The 16,763-nt window shown below is 39.1% G+C and overlaps 1 protein-coding gene across 1 annotated transcript; it reads right to left on the reverse strand.

The window, feature by feature from the left end:
* Positions 1 to 214: 214 nt before the first annotated feature.
* On the reverse strand, positions 215 to 16,662 carry snx3 (sorting nexin 3). The gene is made up of 4 exons (XM_030721267.1): positions 16,441 to 16,662; positions 3,582 to 3,677; positions 3,105 to 3,229; positions 215 to 464 (listed from the first exon to the last, which is right to left on the reverse strand). Exons 1-4 carry the CDS (start codon positions 16,600 to 16,602, stop codon positions 359 to 361), a joined length of 489 nt encoding a protein of 162 aa, XP_030577127.1. The 5' UTR covers positions 16,603 to 16,662; the 3' UTR covers positions 215 to 358.
* Positions 16,663 to 16,763: the final 101 nt, after the last annotated feature.

Consider the following 16,763-nt stretch of genomic DNA (forward strand, 5'->3'; position numbering starts at 1 on the left):
AGCTAAATGATAAATACATTAATATATCCATGTTAGTGGCATTTCCAGACAAAGAGAAATTGCTATAAATTACTTTCAACCACAGTTACGTGTCGAACATTCTTGACTCCAGTTTGAAGGTGAAAAACACCGATCAGGATAACTAATTAAACTAAAAGAGTAAGTGGATTACATGTTTTTTTTTGTTTGTTTGGGTTTTTTTTTTTTGGGGGGGGGGGGGGGGGGGGTCATTGCAATGTTTGTTTGAGAGAAACCTGGAGCAGTGAAAAGAGCTTTGGGTTGTTGGGCCAAGCGAGGCTGAGCAGGGCTGAGAGAGAGACCAGGCCAAGCAGAGCCATCCTTTTCTTTTTTTTCTTTTTCAGGCTTGTCTGATTTTGGATGGGGTGTAGTTCTTGTCCACAGACTCCTCCTGTAGAAACATGTGCAGGCATCGCTCGTTCTGAGCTAGAGGGTGACCGGCCACTCTGAAAAACAAAAGCAAAAGGCAGGTCTGACGCCTGAGTGGATATTCAAAGACGAAGCTTGATGAGGTGAATGAAACTTTAAACAGTATTAAGAAATAAGAACCAGCATAAGAAATCCAGAAAAGATTTAGCATGAATGCCTGAAATGGACAAGTGTGGGAATTCTTTTTTATGTAGGTCTAATCTAAGGGATGCCACCTTTTGTATGCATGTTTTTCTTTAAAAGAAAAAAAAAAAAAAGCAACATATCAAACTTTTAATGGGCTATTTAAGGCCTGCACAATAAAGTGGTCATATATTTTATAGCATTTCAAACCAGTGAGACACTCTAGTAACACATAATTGCATATGACTACGATGCTTTTTTAAAAACTGACTTGGAGTGTAATTGTGTTTGAATCAGATAGACGGAGCCAGTCAAAAGTTTGAACACACTCACCCATAGCCACATTAACTTTTATTGTATTTAGTAAATCAGTCATTAGAAGTAGCTTTACATTCAGTGTTCAGTATCTTACTCATGGACACCTGGGAGTGAACTGCAAACACTACAATAAATGGACGAGTGCAATGAGGTGCTCCCAAAGTCACCATATGTGAACAATTGCAACTCTAAAAATTTCTCTTGTGAAAGGATGATGAGTGTCCATCAACAGCAAACCCAAAACTCAAAGGTTTGGGAGCAGCTATAAAGTGAAACGCTACAGCTCAGCTGGGGATTTTGGTTGCAAATTATTCTTCATCTCTGTTTATATACTGTAAAACATACAAATACAATATGCATGTTGACAGATGAGTATTCAAATCAAACGTGCTTAGATTTAGTGTACAGTATGGATTTGAGACCCTTACAGTTAAAGTAGATTACAGTAGATTTCACTAATGGGCAAAGAGTATCAATTATTTGTATTTGCCACATAACTGTGCATTCACTACAACTTAAACCAGTGTGTTGACAGATGTGAGTTAATGTGAATGTCAGTCACAAAAACTGTTCACATAGTAGTAATCTTTCTTCCCCTCTTGACTCAGAAATGAGCAAAGTGTATAACCTAGAATAAAAGTCACAACAAGCTTCTTCTGTATGACCAAATAACAAATTAGCAAAGACTACAAGTCTCTTTCCATTATTTGACAAAATTACTCAAATTCCAGTTTGAGAGGTCAGGCAAGAGGCTCTAGTTTATGTGGTGTTCTCAAAAATATTTATATCCTGGTATGATATACTTAAATGAATCAATATTTTATAACCCCCCTCCCCAATCAGCACTGTAGTTCTTGTGGAAAATACTGCATGTTTGGGGCTGTTTTGCTCTGTTAAAGCCACTCTGACATCGAGTTTCCCTCAATATCCCTTCAGATGACGCAAAGCAGCTTAACGAGAATGAGCCAGTGCACCTGAGACCCTTGAACATCTCTTTTTGTAAACGGCAAACTCATCAGAATGCATCAACATGATGACACTGCACACACTGTATGCATGCATCTTAACCTCGGATGGGAAATATTTCATACAAATTAAGCAGCAATGGGAATAGGTCGCAGGTCAAATACGAGGGCAGTCACTGGAAAGATCACCAACAAATCCTGTTTAGAAGGTTTGGAAATGTTGACATGGAGAAGATGCAGGAGGAGCATGATGACAATCTCATCAAACTGCAGATTTAAGCCCTTTTCTCTTACCTGAAGCCAGAGTTATGTTTGACTAGCCTATCAAAAAAAAAAAAAAAAAAAAAAAAAAAAGAAAAAAGATCGCTCTCTTCTCCTCCTCCTCACTTGTTTCGCAGCGATAATCATGTTTAGCATTCCAAAAGATTTCCTCTTCACAATGCTCTCAATCACAGATTAAACAATGCTGCCAGCCACATCAGCCGGTGTTAAATCTGAACAATAATATGATTAACAGCAGTGTTTCATTCACAGAAAGCAAGGGGGGGAGGGGGGGTCTTAATTACCAACACATTCTTGTCTTCTTTAAAAAAAAAAAAAAAAAAAAAAAAAAAAAAAAAAAAAACATTTATGGATTTTAATTTTCTCAACTGTCTTTGCACACTTAATATTCCAACAGGAAACATTGATGCATTTGCACATGAAACAAAGATAATGGCCAAGTCTGCAATCAAAGCAAATAATTACAATCACACTGTAACTTTTATTGTTCCGCAGCTGAAAACGAGGACATGCTGGATCAAAAATAAGCAGAGGTGCACACACCATCCCATGGAACCACGCGCTGTAATTTGAGCTGCAATTATCATAAATTACACATCAACAACAAAACAAATGTGGGAAAAATTATGTTGTGGGGGTGCCCACTTGAGTCCTCTTTGGTTGTTCTTGTCCTTTGCAAGGTAATTATAAAGGAGAATTAAGGAGGATAGTAAGAAAAAAAGACCTGCTCGTCTCTGAGGGTTCAGTTTGTTAACAATATGAAGAGAAGTGAAAAAGTTGAATCTACTTATTGCACAACCTGTTTCATTGTTCAGAGTTTAAAAAAAAAAAAAATGTTTTAAAACCTAGCTATGGCAGAAGCAGAAAATGACTGCAGCTGCAAAGAAGAAATTGTTCAGAAGAAATTGTTTTAACCTCATGGACGCACTGTGGAAGAATGGATAAAGACTGAGATGTGGACAGGCTTACTTATTGAGAAACTGCTCCAGACCCTGTCTCCGCTCCTCGATGAAAGAGTCATCAAATATGCCATCATCCCCTCGGAAAGGAAGCTGCCGGAAAAGAGCTTTTCCTGGGAGAGGCGGTACAACCACCTGAGATAAGAGGTTTCCCCATTAAAAAAATGAAAGAAAGAAAAGTTAAACAAGCATCATTTTTAAAGAAGTTTTTCATTTTTATAATAAACTAAAAATAAAAAATTTAAAAAAAGAAACGAACAACTCAAACTGTTTAAATATGGTTTTGTCAACACCTGTTTTTGTGTCATTTCTGAGACTGTTTATGGACTGAATCCAGGCAGGAAAAAATGTTCTTTAACAACATAAAGACACAAAAGCTCCTCTTTCTTTCACAGCAAGACACTGCAGACATGGTCAATGTTATACCCTGATTTGATAAGCTAAGTATTCCAGCAGTCTTTGTGTGGAGTTCACATCAATGGCTCACCTTGCTCTCCCTCTCCAGCTCCGCTCTGAGCCACTCAAAGTCGCTGTACCGCCTCCGTACACAAGACTCCTTCAGCTTGAAGATGGGTAGGTTGGTCTGTGGACAAACACAAGCGGCAGGCTGTTATAGGTGTCACTTTTAAGAGCTGCCCCGATTTACAAAGAAACTGTCCTTAAACCCTGGCTGCTGTGATTCAAAGAAATCACTGGTTTTCAAAAAAAAAAAAAAAGCTTCCTATATGCTCAGAAAATTTCAGGTAGGTCAGAATGGTTCAAAGCAAAGCTCAGAAAGTTCAGTTCAAGAAATATCGATTGAACCATTTGGCAAGCGCTAGTCAGTAAAATCAAGTTTGTGTGGATGCTTTTTCACTGTGACCTCTCGTTGCATTTTGCCGATCTGAGTCCACTTGTCCTCTTAGAGGGACAGATCACTGCAAAACCATTAAAAGTCATCCTGTGGGAGAAGTGTCAGCACGACGATGATGATGATGATGTGCCCATTCATAGAACACAGAAGTGGTCACTGAACACACTGATGAGAATGAAGCAAATCCTAATTTTTAGCGTTTGCAGGTACTAGACCTCATAGTAATGGAACACAAATGGGAGATTCTTGACATCATCGTCAAAACACCAAATGAGACAATATATTTTGTTGGTGATTTTAGAGATTTAATCTTATGGTGAATGGTATGGTGGCACATGGTGGTCCCACATACCTTATTAAGACACTTTGTTGTTCCAGTGATTTGATGATGATACCAATTTAAACAACAATGTAAGTAACAATACAGATTTAGTGCAACAGTGTGACAAAATCATGACTGTTTTAGTTTGAAGTGCAGATAAATGGTCAATAAACAGAAAACCAGTTGCTTTTTACTTTTGACTGTTGGACAGATTGAACAAGCAAACACAAGACATTACCCTACATCTTTGCGATGGGCACTACAGTGTGACATTTAATATCCATTCATGTTCTTAATTGCTCTTCCATTTCAGTGTCGCAGGGACTGCATTCTATCCAAGCTGGCTGAGAGGGATACACCCTGGACAAGTCGCCAGCCTACCACAGATTTATGGCCCAATTGTGGCCGCCACATTGGTCGCTTTGCGTGCCAACAGTGACATCGCCACAGCTCTGTATCACTTATACCAGTACTGAGGGTGCGAGTACTTGCTGCAGTATTCTCCTGAATGACAGGTGTCGCCACTAAGACAAAACCTCCCCATCCGGAGACAAAAACATCAAATTTTTAACATTTTTTTGCATAGTCTCAACATTTAAACTGTTTCAACAACACCCTCTGTACAATCTGTGAATCTCTGACCATCTGTACCATCAAGGTGTGCCACCTTGATCAAATTATCAATCAGCTAAGAAAATAACTGGCAGATTAATCAATATTAAAAACAATAATTAGCTGACTTTATTATTTCAAGTGTGCTGGGTAATTCTGATTGATACAACTGGAAAGTATCTGTACTGTTGCAATGGTGGCCCAGGAGTTAATACATACTCACCAAGATTTAAAACTGTTGTTTACTGGAAATGTGTTTTAAGAAAATGTAACAACTATAAACAAAACTAAGATTTGTGGCAATCATATGAATATCAGGAAATGATCTAGCCTGCCCCTTGGTGTCGGTGGAGAGTTTTGCTAGTCGCTATGCTAACATACCAGCTAATTACCAGCTAACATTATTTCTTTGTTCCGGTGTGAAAATTCTTCTGATGGTCAACATCTGACCTTTCTCCCAGGGTGTTAACGCTTAGTCTGATACGATGTTTAAAGTAAGCAGCTTGCTGAATGCTGTCCGCAGCTGTCCTGCTAACTGCAGGATAACTGCAAGAAGCAGGGGTGAATGTAAAGGGGGATGTGGGGTGTACTAGACCATATTTATTTCAATGCTTTAGAATTATTATTTTGTGGATTTAGATTCATATAAAATATTAATATTTTAAAATAAAAGTTTGTTTTCTATGTAGACCAGTAAAAATTCACAAGGGCCTGACCTGGTCCTGTTGAGTTGGAAACTGAATTATTATTAACATAAATTTTTTTAACAAGTACGCCATCAGATCGTCTGTTTTCTGCAGCCGGAAACGTTGCATCAAAGCACAGGAGAAACCTCAAGACTGAGAATGTTGATACTCTCGTTTTTCTTCATGCTCCTTTAAAGGCTTACAGACGCACATAATGACTCATTGACTAGCACATGCAGACACACATGTAAAAAAACAGATACACATGAACACACAACAGATTTACCTCATCCGGGGGTACAATACTGTCAGCAGTCTTTTTTCTTTCCTACTTATGTAAAAAAGCCTTCCAAGAGGACAGAGTAAAGGCCATTTTACTTTATGTCTTAGTTTCGGTTTTATGTATACCTTATTGTATTTGACATTACAATATTTGTGATTATTTTTGCATTTAAGAAAAAAAAATAGGATTTTAATATGGCACAAAAATACTTGGAAGAGGTTTAGTTTTTTTTTTTGTTTTTTTTTGACAGATGTTGCATGCAGTTAAACTAAAAAAACACTGCAATTTCTAAAATGGAAACCAATGAGCAGTTCATTTTTAAAGACCTGTGTTTTGTCTGTTCTGAATATTTATTATTTCTCATTATTAAGACAAAAATATTTCTTATCCGATTACTCGATGGCATAATCAATAGAATGCTCGATTACTAAAATAATCAATAGCTGCAGCCCTGAAATGATCACTTAAAAGCTGTAGGGAGAGCTTGTGTTAACTTGGAAAAAACAGAGGAGGTTTGATTGACCTGGTTTTGGACATAGCCTTATGTTATCTACTCTGACTTTATTAATAGGGAAAAAAGGAGGGGGGAAAAAAATTTATCCTTCAAATCGAACCAAACTGAGCAGAAAATTGAAACTGGGCTCAAGGCGAAAAAATAAATAAATAAATAAAAATCACGTTTTGCTCACCAAGGTCTACCGCATTCAGAATGTTTTGCCATTTTTTGTGCGTACACACAGATGTGTGCATAATTCTAAGTTGCTGTTGACAAGCACTTGAAAGTGAATTTCATTTTAAAAAGAGGAGATGTTTCGACATTGACAGAGAACACTGAAGCAAACAGCACATTACAGCACAATGCCAAAGCTCTTCACTAGTCCTGACAGCACATGGCCATCCCATGACAATGTACAAACAAGGAGGGAGTGAATGAGCATTTCATTGGCAGGCTACATTCACGGAGGGTCAGAATTCATGGAAGAAGGAATCACAAGAGCAAAGCAATTGAGCAAGTAGGTGCAGCATGAATACAGCGTGAGCAGCAGACTGATCGATGAGCAGACGACTGTGACTGTGTGCGGTAAAGGGGATGGAGAGTTAACTAGAAGGCTGAGTAAATGGCTGAACAAAAGAGAAAGGAGGGGGTGTATGTGGTCATAAAGAAGGAGCAGAGAAACTAGAGAGGTTGGAAGCTTTGCCTGCTCAGTGCAAGACTAATTGAAGAGGAGGAAGACCAGGAGTGGTCTTTTCTCTCTCTCATGGTCTCTCCTTTTCAGTCTTTTTCCTTTTTATTTCCCTTGATCTGCAAAAATAAGTCAGATTTTCTGCCCTTGAGACTCCTCTTGTGGTGTTTCAATGGGAAAAACACAGGTATTTGTTTTCCCTCTTTGCTCTGTCCTCTCCTTGGCCTTCAAAATTATGGATCCCCACCAAAATTTGGTGGGAAAGAGCAAACTCATCTGCCCTAACCTTAGCAACTATGAAGAGGGTCGCCCGTCAACCACAACTGGTTTCATGTAAAACTGTAAAATAAACGCTACCTGGGCAGTTTACTGAATCACATACAATAATTTTCTTGAGCTGATGATTGGGTTAGGATCTGGACTCATGGAGACACACTGTCCTTTCATTTGAGCTCCAGTACCCCTTCATCATCAACACATTCCACCATCTTCCAAATGGGGGTTACAGTGCCTCTCATGCATTTGGTCTATTTAGGAAACTTTGTATTCATACTGTCATTTCGAGGCAGAACCAGAATGTTTCCAGCCATATTATATTTATATTACATTTAGCTAAATATACAGTACAAGTCAAAAGTCTGGACACACCAAGTGCATCCAAACTTTTGACTGGTCCTGTATTTCAGTATTTTCCTAATTTATTTATCAAACCTTTCAATGTTATTTTAAAATATTGCCTACCATTTTAACATTACAATAAATCTAGCCAACTATATTGATTGTTTATCCTATAGGTTACTTTCAGCTGACTCTTTCCTACTTTTAGCTTAACCATTTTCTAATTGGTTACACTTCTTTGCCTTTTTTTCTACCCAGTTTTTAGGTCTTTCTTTTCTTTAAAAAAAAAATTAAAAAAAAAAAAATCAACCTGTAATTTCAGTTTTTCACCAAGTCATAACACACCCCATGTACTGCCTGTAGACATTAACTGAACGGAGTTAAAGCATTCATGTTCAATTATATAAATGCAGAAGGATTTATGTTTGAATGTTTAATTTACACAATAGATGGGACAGAGAATTAAATATATTCATATGTAACAAAGAGTATACACTATATTGCCAAATGTTTTCACTCATCCATCCAAATCATTGAATTCAGGTGTTCCAATCACTTCCATGGCCACAAGTGTATAAAACCAACAGTCTGAGGATGGTCCCTTCCTGTTCCAACATGACTGCACACCAGTGCACAGAGCAAGTTCTATAAAGACATCAATGAGCAAGCTTGGTGTGGAAGAACTTGACCTGCCTGCACAGAGTCCTGACCTTAACCCAACAGAACACCTTTGGTTGGAGTGGAGACTACAAGCCAGGCCTTCTCATCCAACATCAGTGTCTGACCTCACAAATGTGCTTCTGGAAGAGTAGTCAAAAATTCCCATAAACACACTCCTAAACCATGTAGAAAACCTTGCCCGAAGAGTTGAAGCTGTTATAGCTGTAAAGAGTGGGCCGACATCACATTAAACCGTATGGACTAAGAATGGGATGCCACTCAAGTTCATATGCGTGTGAAGGCAGACGAACAAATACTTTCGGCAATATCGTGCATATCAAGAAAGAGATACCGTTTGTGTGTATCACAGAGACACTCAAAGTACTGTAAAGGCCACTATAAGTTATTTTCGGCCAACTTTACAAGGCTTACATAGAAATTAAGTGAAGAATGAGAGAACCCCAACTGCATTTTCAGTGGTCACCAAGTCAAAAAAAAAAAATTAATTTGTACATAATCACTAGTTAAATCTGATAAAATGGCTTAAAAAGTTGAATTTGCCTGAAAGTAAGGCTTAAGAAGACTTTTTTCCATGAAGTTTTCCAGTTTCCTGTGTGCTGCTGCTAATTAGACTTTTTTTTAATCAACTTATTTAATCTGACTGATTTTTGCTTTTCATCCTCATTATCTTATCACTTTACTGCCAATACTGAGACAACTCCACCTCAGTCAGCCTAAATGGAAACTCTTGACTCTTAGTCATTCTGCACCACATGCAAGCTTGTGCATGAACTAACCTTGAAACTACCAAGCGTCCTATTACTTTTGTACCACTGCAATTTCAACACTTTGGATCACCCAGTAAGCTGCAAAATGTTCCTCCAGCTGTTTTCCTTTTCCAGCATCTTGTTGCACCGCCCCACCTTTTTTGAGATATCACAACCATCAAATTCAAAGAAAGCAAAGATTTTACATGAAATTGAAAAATTTCTTGAAAAATTTCTCAGTTGAAACATCATATATATATTCTATGTTATATTGTGAATAAACTATGCTTGCAAACCTTTGCATTTTGTTTTTAATCAACATTTTACAAAGGATAACAAGGTTTTTGGAATTGGGGTTTTAAACCTGATCATTTTAAAGCTGGGATTAGCCAGGGTTTTCCCCCCCCCAAAAGGAAATTTGTAAGATTCAAAAAATAAGGCCACATTTATTGTGTTTAAAATATAAAAGGAAGTGAAATAACCTGGCTGAGGTGACATTTGTAGTAATTGTAGGAGTATTTCCTTACACTGGGTACAATATCTGCCACTCCCTCTTTCAACTGTGGGTTTTTTTTTTTGTTTTGTTTTGTTTTTTGTGAGACTCAACCCCCCCTGGAAAACTTCCTTTTTCAATTATTTCAAGTTTTTTCCAGGTGAAGTTGTCAATGATCCCCTCACTCCTCCTCAAACTCAGGTCACAGGAGAAGTGGATTATCTTAGCTTTATCACCCCACTGCTCTAGTATTAACTCTCCTTTCCTCTCACCATGGTCTGTCCCTGCTGCGTCATGTTACCTCACAGCATGGAGCGCCACAAAGTTAATCCCCACCACAACAGATCACAGTTACAGGTAATCTGCCACCGCCGTGACTCTTAATCCCATCACGTGAACACAGAAAACACTTATCCATGTGCGAGCACACACTGACATAGATGAAGTATGCAGGCACAGGTGTTACGCACAGGATTTGACCAGTCGCACATTTAGTAAATATAATAGTCGAAAGCATTCGAGCCTGCTTGTATGCACACTGGAACTGGACCGCTTATCTCAAGACAATGAAGCTAACAGTGTGAGTGGAAGGAAAGAAAGTCACCTGGCCTTTCAGTTCCCTCACCCTCCATAACCCTGTGATTAAGAGATTGGCCTTGCAGGACAAGGGGAGGAACGAAAACGACAGAACAGAAAAATGAGAGGTCTCACTCACGCTTTCTCTCTCTTGCACAAACACATAGAAAGAGGCGGTGCGTGAGAGCTCTACAAGTCAAAGATCAGGTTTCCCCAGCCTCTGTTCTCTTCACGGCTGGTTAGAGGTTAGGACCAGGGTGTCTCAACTTACTAACCCCTGTAGTGATCAGAACATGGGACCAGCCCACACCCAGTCAGGTCTTAGCATTTCATTAATTGAATGGAAAAAAAAAAAGAAAAAAAAAAAAGAAAGAAAGAAAGAAAGAAAAAAAAGAAACCTTCCTGACTTTGTAAAGAACAGATAAAAGAGGAAGACCAGAGAAAATAGCTAAATGTGACATTTCCAAACATACAAAAATATAGAAATGAGAAATTAATGGCCATATTAAAAGCAAAGGTGGAAAAATAGATTTTTAGACATCATTAAAATAGGAGCATAAAGCTACGTGTACCTCCTTCCAAGTGGATCTGCTTGGTTCACTTTCAATTATGAGTGTTCAAGGTGCAATCTACGCTCCATAGGAATAGCATGTGATTCATAATGTGTGGGACACAATACCTTAGGCTCATTGAAAATGGGTTGAAAAGAGGTAGAACCCTTAAAAACAGCGAGAGGGAGAGAGGGGACAAAGATCACTCATCTCCTGAGAGAATAGTTCAAGGCCACCATGCATTAGCTTTTAGCAGGATGGATTAAGTCAAGTTTGAGAGTGCACATCCTAAAGCTCCCCCGTGCCCCCTTCACACCCCTCCCATATAGTCCCCCTTTCAGAATAATAGCATTAAAAATGGCAACATAATACCATCTCATTGCATCATATTCCAAAATGGTAAAAAAAAAAAAAAAACGCAAACAAAAGAGTTGGGGCTATGGGTCTTTTGCTCTCGCCTCTCCATGTACTCTCTCACTCGTTCCCTCGCTTGCCGGCCTCTGCGGCCTGACAGCCTACCCTCTCTCCGACTCGCCTAGCTGGCAAAAAGCTGCTTTGTTGCCATAGTATCAACTCCCACTTTTGATACTGTCATTTCAAGTAGGATATGGTAGCCTTGATACAATATGTTCCCCATTTCCATTAAAATAGTTGTCGAAGAGGATGCTGTAGACTTTGGATTACACTTGACTGTGCCTGACAAGCCTCCCCTCCTCTCCCCCAATACACACACACACACACACACACACACACACACACACACACACTCTCACACACACACACACACACACACACACACACACACCATCTCTCCCCATTTTATTAATGACCAAAAGCCCCCGCCCTCGCCCTGATGCCCAAATGGAAAAGAGAAAGAAAGAGAGGGAGAAGCTATGGGAGAAGAGAAGAGGAGGGGTAAAAGACTGAGTGAGAGTGAGAGACACAGCTATAAGAGCCCTTTTATGTACTCTATCCATAAACAAAGTGAGATCCCAAAGTTCGCTCCCTGAATGTGCTCTCTGGATGAGATGGGAACCAACTAAAAACGAGAAATTGATAATATCCATCATCCATTCCTCCCACCACACATGCATACACCCATCCCAACACTCCAGCTCCAACTCCCTGTTTGCTGAGGGTCCAAACAAATACACTATGCTGCTTGTGGGGTGGGGGGGATAAACCAGCCACAACTTAAAAAAAAAAAAAAGAAAGAAAAAGAAACATTAAGGGGATATGATATGATAGGAAAAACTCTCTCCATTAAAACATGAAAAACTTCTGCAGAAGCAGAAAAAAAACAAAGCAACCATAAGCTATTTCAAAAACTACTCTTAAAATGAAGGGATTTAGATCACAACAGTTATCCATTGTGTCAGCATGACCCTAGACATTACAAGTCTGCTCAGGCAAAAATGAGACATCCGCCCCCCTTTGGAATGAACTTAGCTTCCACTTCGTTAAAAAACCTGACTGAAAGAGGGAGATTGATCCCATTAATTTCAAACACGGGTCCATCTGCCAACAAGTGACGGTGCCTCATAGCCACCATAAACAATCTTTAAACAGTTTGTCTCACCACTAAATTTGTGAGCATCCAAACACCACAAGCCAAACACACAAAACTCACAAGCCAAATGAATAAGCTGACTCATATTTAAGCAGAGTCAGAGCAAACTTCATGATTTCAGTTATCACAGGGACAATGGTGACACAGTATGAACCAGGAAAGTGACTGCACACAGCTGGGAGTGAAATGGGAAAAGTGGGCAATGGGATGAAGTCTGGTGAGGGGGTAGCTTTCTGCCCTCCCATTGGGGGAAGGGGGGGGGGGGGGGGGGGTGAGGATGGGGAGTAAATGCTCCAACTCCCCCACACCCTGGCCTGGTTCAATTCTTCTCTTTTCTCAATGAGGGGATTAGGCAGACTCTCTCTCAGTGCGACCACAAGAGCCCTCTCGATTTTGGGGTGGATAGTGGGACAGCAGTGAGAACAGGGGAAAAGGTTATGAACAGAAACAGTATAGACTAATGAGACGATATATTTCAAGTATACTGAAATATTACAAGAAAGGTGCATGAAGAGGAAAAAAAAAAAAAAAAAAAAAAAAGCAAAGAAAGAGCAAAGCAAACACTACGCATTCCAGGCCTAGGCTTTGTGGCAAACACTCTTTAATGGCTAGAGATGAAGTAAAATGCTTCCAAAGAAAGCTAAAGAAAGGAGAAGGAGAGAAGCAAAGCTAAGTTGACACCACGTTTGTTGAGAAGTGAGGGATGCGCCGCTTCTTCTGTGGTCTTATGCAAAGCAGGGTCACACAGGGCTATGAGGTGCACAATAATGCTGATTACACGCATATGCTAATTATTACACGCTAATCAAGTACAGTAGCCTTATATTCAACGCTAATGCCTGGAGACAGCTTCTCTCCTCTCAACCCGTTTCTTAAAGGTAAAGGAAAACGACCAAATACTTGAGGGCTGGTAACCAATCTAAATACTCCAGGCCAGTAACTACAGGGGTGTCAGTCAACTGAGATGACAATTTATAGATTAGCAGATGAAGCAATCAGATGAGCCTACTGACTGACAGTCGGTGTATTTAAAATCAAACACAAAAGGTCCAAAAATAGTTACATTTATACAAAATTATGTGGCTTGTGTGGCAAAATTGACAAATTGGTTTTAAAACACTTCAAGTTTTGAAAATACTGTATAAAAAAAAAAACAATTATATATATATATATATATATATATATATATATATATATATATATATATATATATATATATATATATATATACACACACAAAGTTTACATCATGTCTAACCCAGCTAACAGGTGGGTTTTTTATGAATCTAATGGTCACCTTGTCGTGCCTAAATGTCACATAATCACTTTTATATCTCTGCATTATCACACAGTCCCTGATGTAGGCATGACAATTCATTCTTGACAAAAGCAGCACTAGCTGAAGCAAACAGTCCGAGGTCCTTTAACTTGCTCGCTGTGCAGTTTACATCCAGATTATGTATTTTTAATCAGCACAGGCAGACTGCTAATTTGTCACTTAGATACAGACGTTCAAACTTTTCATTGTTCTAAGCAACTATTAAAATCATTAGTTTAATGACAACCAAGCAAACTCCACTTTCCATTTAATATGATTTAAAGCTCTAATAAGGGGGTAAGCAACCTTCATTTTATATTGAAATTATTATTTTGTAGGTCAGTAGCAGCTCTGTTCAAAAGTAGGGATTCATTAATAGTAGCATGTTTGGTGTGATTGAAATGTAAACTTTCAGGGGGTTTATAACAAAAGTATTGTATTAACTGTTTAGGAATTATACATAGTCCTCCATTTCCAGAGGCTCAAAAGTAATGAAATCTAGAACCCATGGATATCACCAAATGCTGTGTTTCCCCCCCTGTGATGCTCTGCCAGACCTTTACTGCTACCATTTTACCTTTAGTTCCGTCTTCAGTAAATAAAAAGAATGCACATTATCTGTTTATGCTGTGAAGTGCTGTCTGACCAGTTTTGCAGCATCTGGCTGAATCTGAGCAGAGAGTATAGCCCTGTACACTTCACAATTCATTCTTCTTCTATCAGCAGTCACGTCATCAATAAACACCGGTGACCCGGTTCCACTGGCAGCCATGCATGCCCACACCATGACACACTCTCCACAGTATTTGACAGATGCAGTATGCTTTGTATTACGAGTCGTTTTTCGCCTTCTCCATACTTTCCTCTTCTACCAGAATGACTGAAGTGTAGACAAGTTCATCTTGGTTTCATCTCATCAAATATTTTTTTCAGAACTGTGCAGGCTGTTGTAGATGTTTTCTGACAAAGTCTAATCAGGCCTAATTGTACTTGAGTGCAACCAGTGGTTGCACCTTGTTGTAAACCCTCTGTATTTACATTCCTGAAGGCGTCTCTTGACTGTAGACAATGATACGCCTTCCTCCTTGAGAGTGTTCTTGACTTGGTTAGATGTTGTTTTCCTTAATGATGGAAACATCCACTTTAGTTGTATTCTGTGGTCTTTCAGGCTTTTGGTGTTGCCCAGCACAATCACTGCCATCTCTGATAGCTGTATTTAGGTTTTTCAACCTAATGGCCTCCTTTGCTTGCATCAGCATCTCTTTGTACCTCATATTAAGAGTTCCAGTGAACAGCTAGCAAATACAAGTTCAACCCTAAGAATCAACTCCAGGGCTTTGATCTGCTTAATTTGTAATAGAGTAACAAGGGAACAGGCCTCATCTGGCCATGGCAATGCCTGTAAGTAATTTATCAAATTACTTTTGAGCTTCTGAAAATGGGAACCATGTATAAAAATGTCTGTAATTCCTCAACAACTTAAGTTTGCTCTTTTTTAGTTGTTTTTATATTGCAACAGTTTTAAGAAACAAAAGCATTTCAACTGAAGTTAGTGTTGGAGTTAATGTTGGCACTAAAAATTTAAATGTCTACTGCAAATGTTTGTTGTTTTCAAATATTAATTTTAATTGTTTGATTCTGATTGCTAATAATCTGTATCAGCACCAAAAGGAATCAGCTGACCTCAGCTATTCAAGACTGATTTTCAACTGGCTACAAAGTTGCAATGACAGAAAAATACACAGAATGTGTTTTGCAATCACTGTGACTGTCTAACTGTTACTCTCCTCACCTATTGCTCAACAATACTGTTACATGTCTACATTTTAGCTGCTATCCCAGCAATTCACATTTAAAAACCATTTATACCAACAAATAATATATGATATATATATATCTTTTTCTGAGACAAAAAAAAATTGTTCTTCTTTATACACTGGAGGAAGGAAGTGTATTGTAAGAAGAGGGGGGCTGGACAGGATCAGTCAGCATCCTGCATCCTGTCCTTCCAGCTCCAGAGAAGCTGACTCGATAATGTATGTTCTCCTTTGGCCCATACTGCTTGGCGTGGCTTCTGATGACTTTTCACGTCAGAAAAGCTGCAAACAAAAAATATTAAAACAACCAAAATCCTGTAACAAAAAAAACAAAAAAAAAAAAATTTCGTATGATGTGCCAGCGGAGCATTTGGTCATGGGGCCAGTCTTCACGTCAGGTTGGTCATTAAGTGTGACCAATGTTGTTATCTTCGGTTTGCAGTCAGACAATGGGGTGTGGCTACAGATCAACTGTTCAGAAAGGCACTAACTCTTTCGGAAGGTTTTTAGTTTCGCTTAAACAGAAGTTATATAACTGCAGTTTATTTGTAGGCTGGTTTCAGCCGCGCGGTTACGCTGATGTGGAAAAACACTTGAAACTAATGTAAACACACACACACACACACACACCCCTCTCTCCCGGGACGATGTCGCCGTCAACACAAACAGATGTGCAGTGTCCTTGTTAACATTGTTGTCAAACGCTTTAAATGGCATTGTAATTAGCATGGGGGGGGCAAACTGCTTTATTTATACCACCAACGTTAACCAGATAGCGTATCATCAGGTAACCGTGCGGACAGATAAATGCTGCTAGCCTCCTAGCAAACGTCGATCAATTCGTTTAGAAACGAACACTCTGACACTTCTTATTGGTCCACACATTTAAATACTGACCTTGTGAATGTCTTAGTAACGGCAACAATCGCCGTGTCAAGAAATAACAACTTTCCGTCACTGCAGAAAAGACACGTTAGCGAGCTTAGGCATGTAGCTTAAAAGCTAGCGCCATTAGCAGTTGTTAAGGCAGGCTCACCTTCAGTCTGACTTCATAGGTGGTGTATCTGCCTCTACCCACCCCGACCGTCTCAGGGTTGCTCACATCAATCTCTAGAAAGTTACTCGGAGGTCCATACGCATCATTTAAGTTCTGAGGCTTGGTATAAAGCCTTCTTGTGTCAGCTATGGTTTCAGCCATGTCTCCCTGTCCTTCTAGCAGCTTGGGGATTGTGTGAATTTAGTCAGATTACAAATATGCACGTTGCTTTGCTGGCCTTCAAAATAAGTTTTTGGCGACTGTTTGGTCCGTAAAATGCAAAATTCTGTAAAAATACTCCCCGATTTGATAACGCATCTGTA

This window comes from Archocentrus centrarchus, chromosome 24 (assembly GCF_007364275.1).
Source record: "Archocentrus centrarchus isolate MPI-CPG fArcCen1 chromosome 24, fArcCen1, whole genome shotgun sequence".
In the NCBI taxonomy this organism is placed as follows: Eukaryota; Metazoa; Chordata; class Actinopteri; order Cichliformes; family Cichlidae; genus Archocentrus; species Archocentrus centrarchus.

What these genes read in the sequence shown, in the direction of transcription:
- snx3 (XM_030721267.1), bottom strand. Translation starts at nt 16,602, where the DNA reads ATGGCTGAAACCATAGCTGACACAAGAAGGCTTTATACCAAGCCTCAG. An exon ending in AGCTGGAGAGGGAGAGCAAG is followed by an intron (nt 3,230 to 3,581) that starts GTGAGCCATTGA and finishes CTCTTATCTCAG; the next exon opens with GTGGTTGTACCGCCTCTCCC. An exon ending in CTGGAGCAGTTTCTCAATAA is followed by an intron (nt 465 to 3,104) that starts GTAAGCCTGTCC and finishes TTTGTTTTTCAG; the next exon opens with AGTGGCCGGTCACCCTCTAG.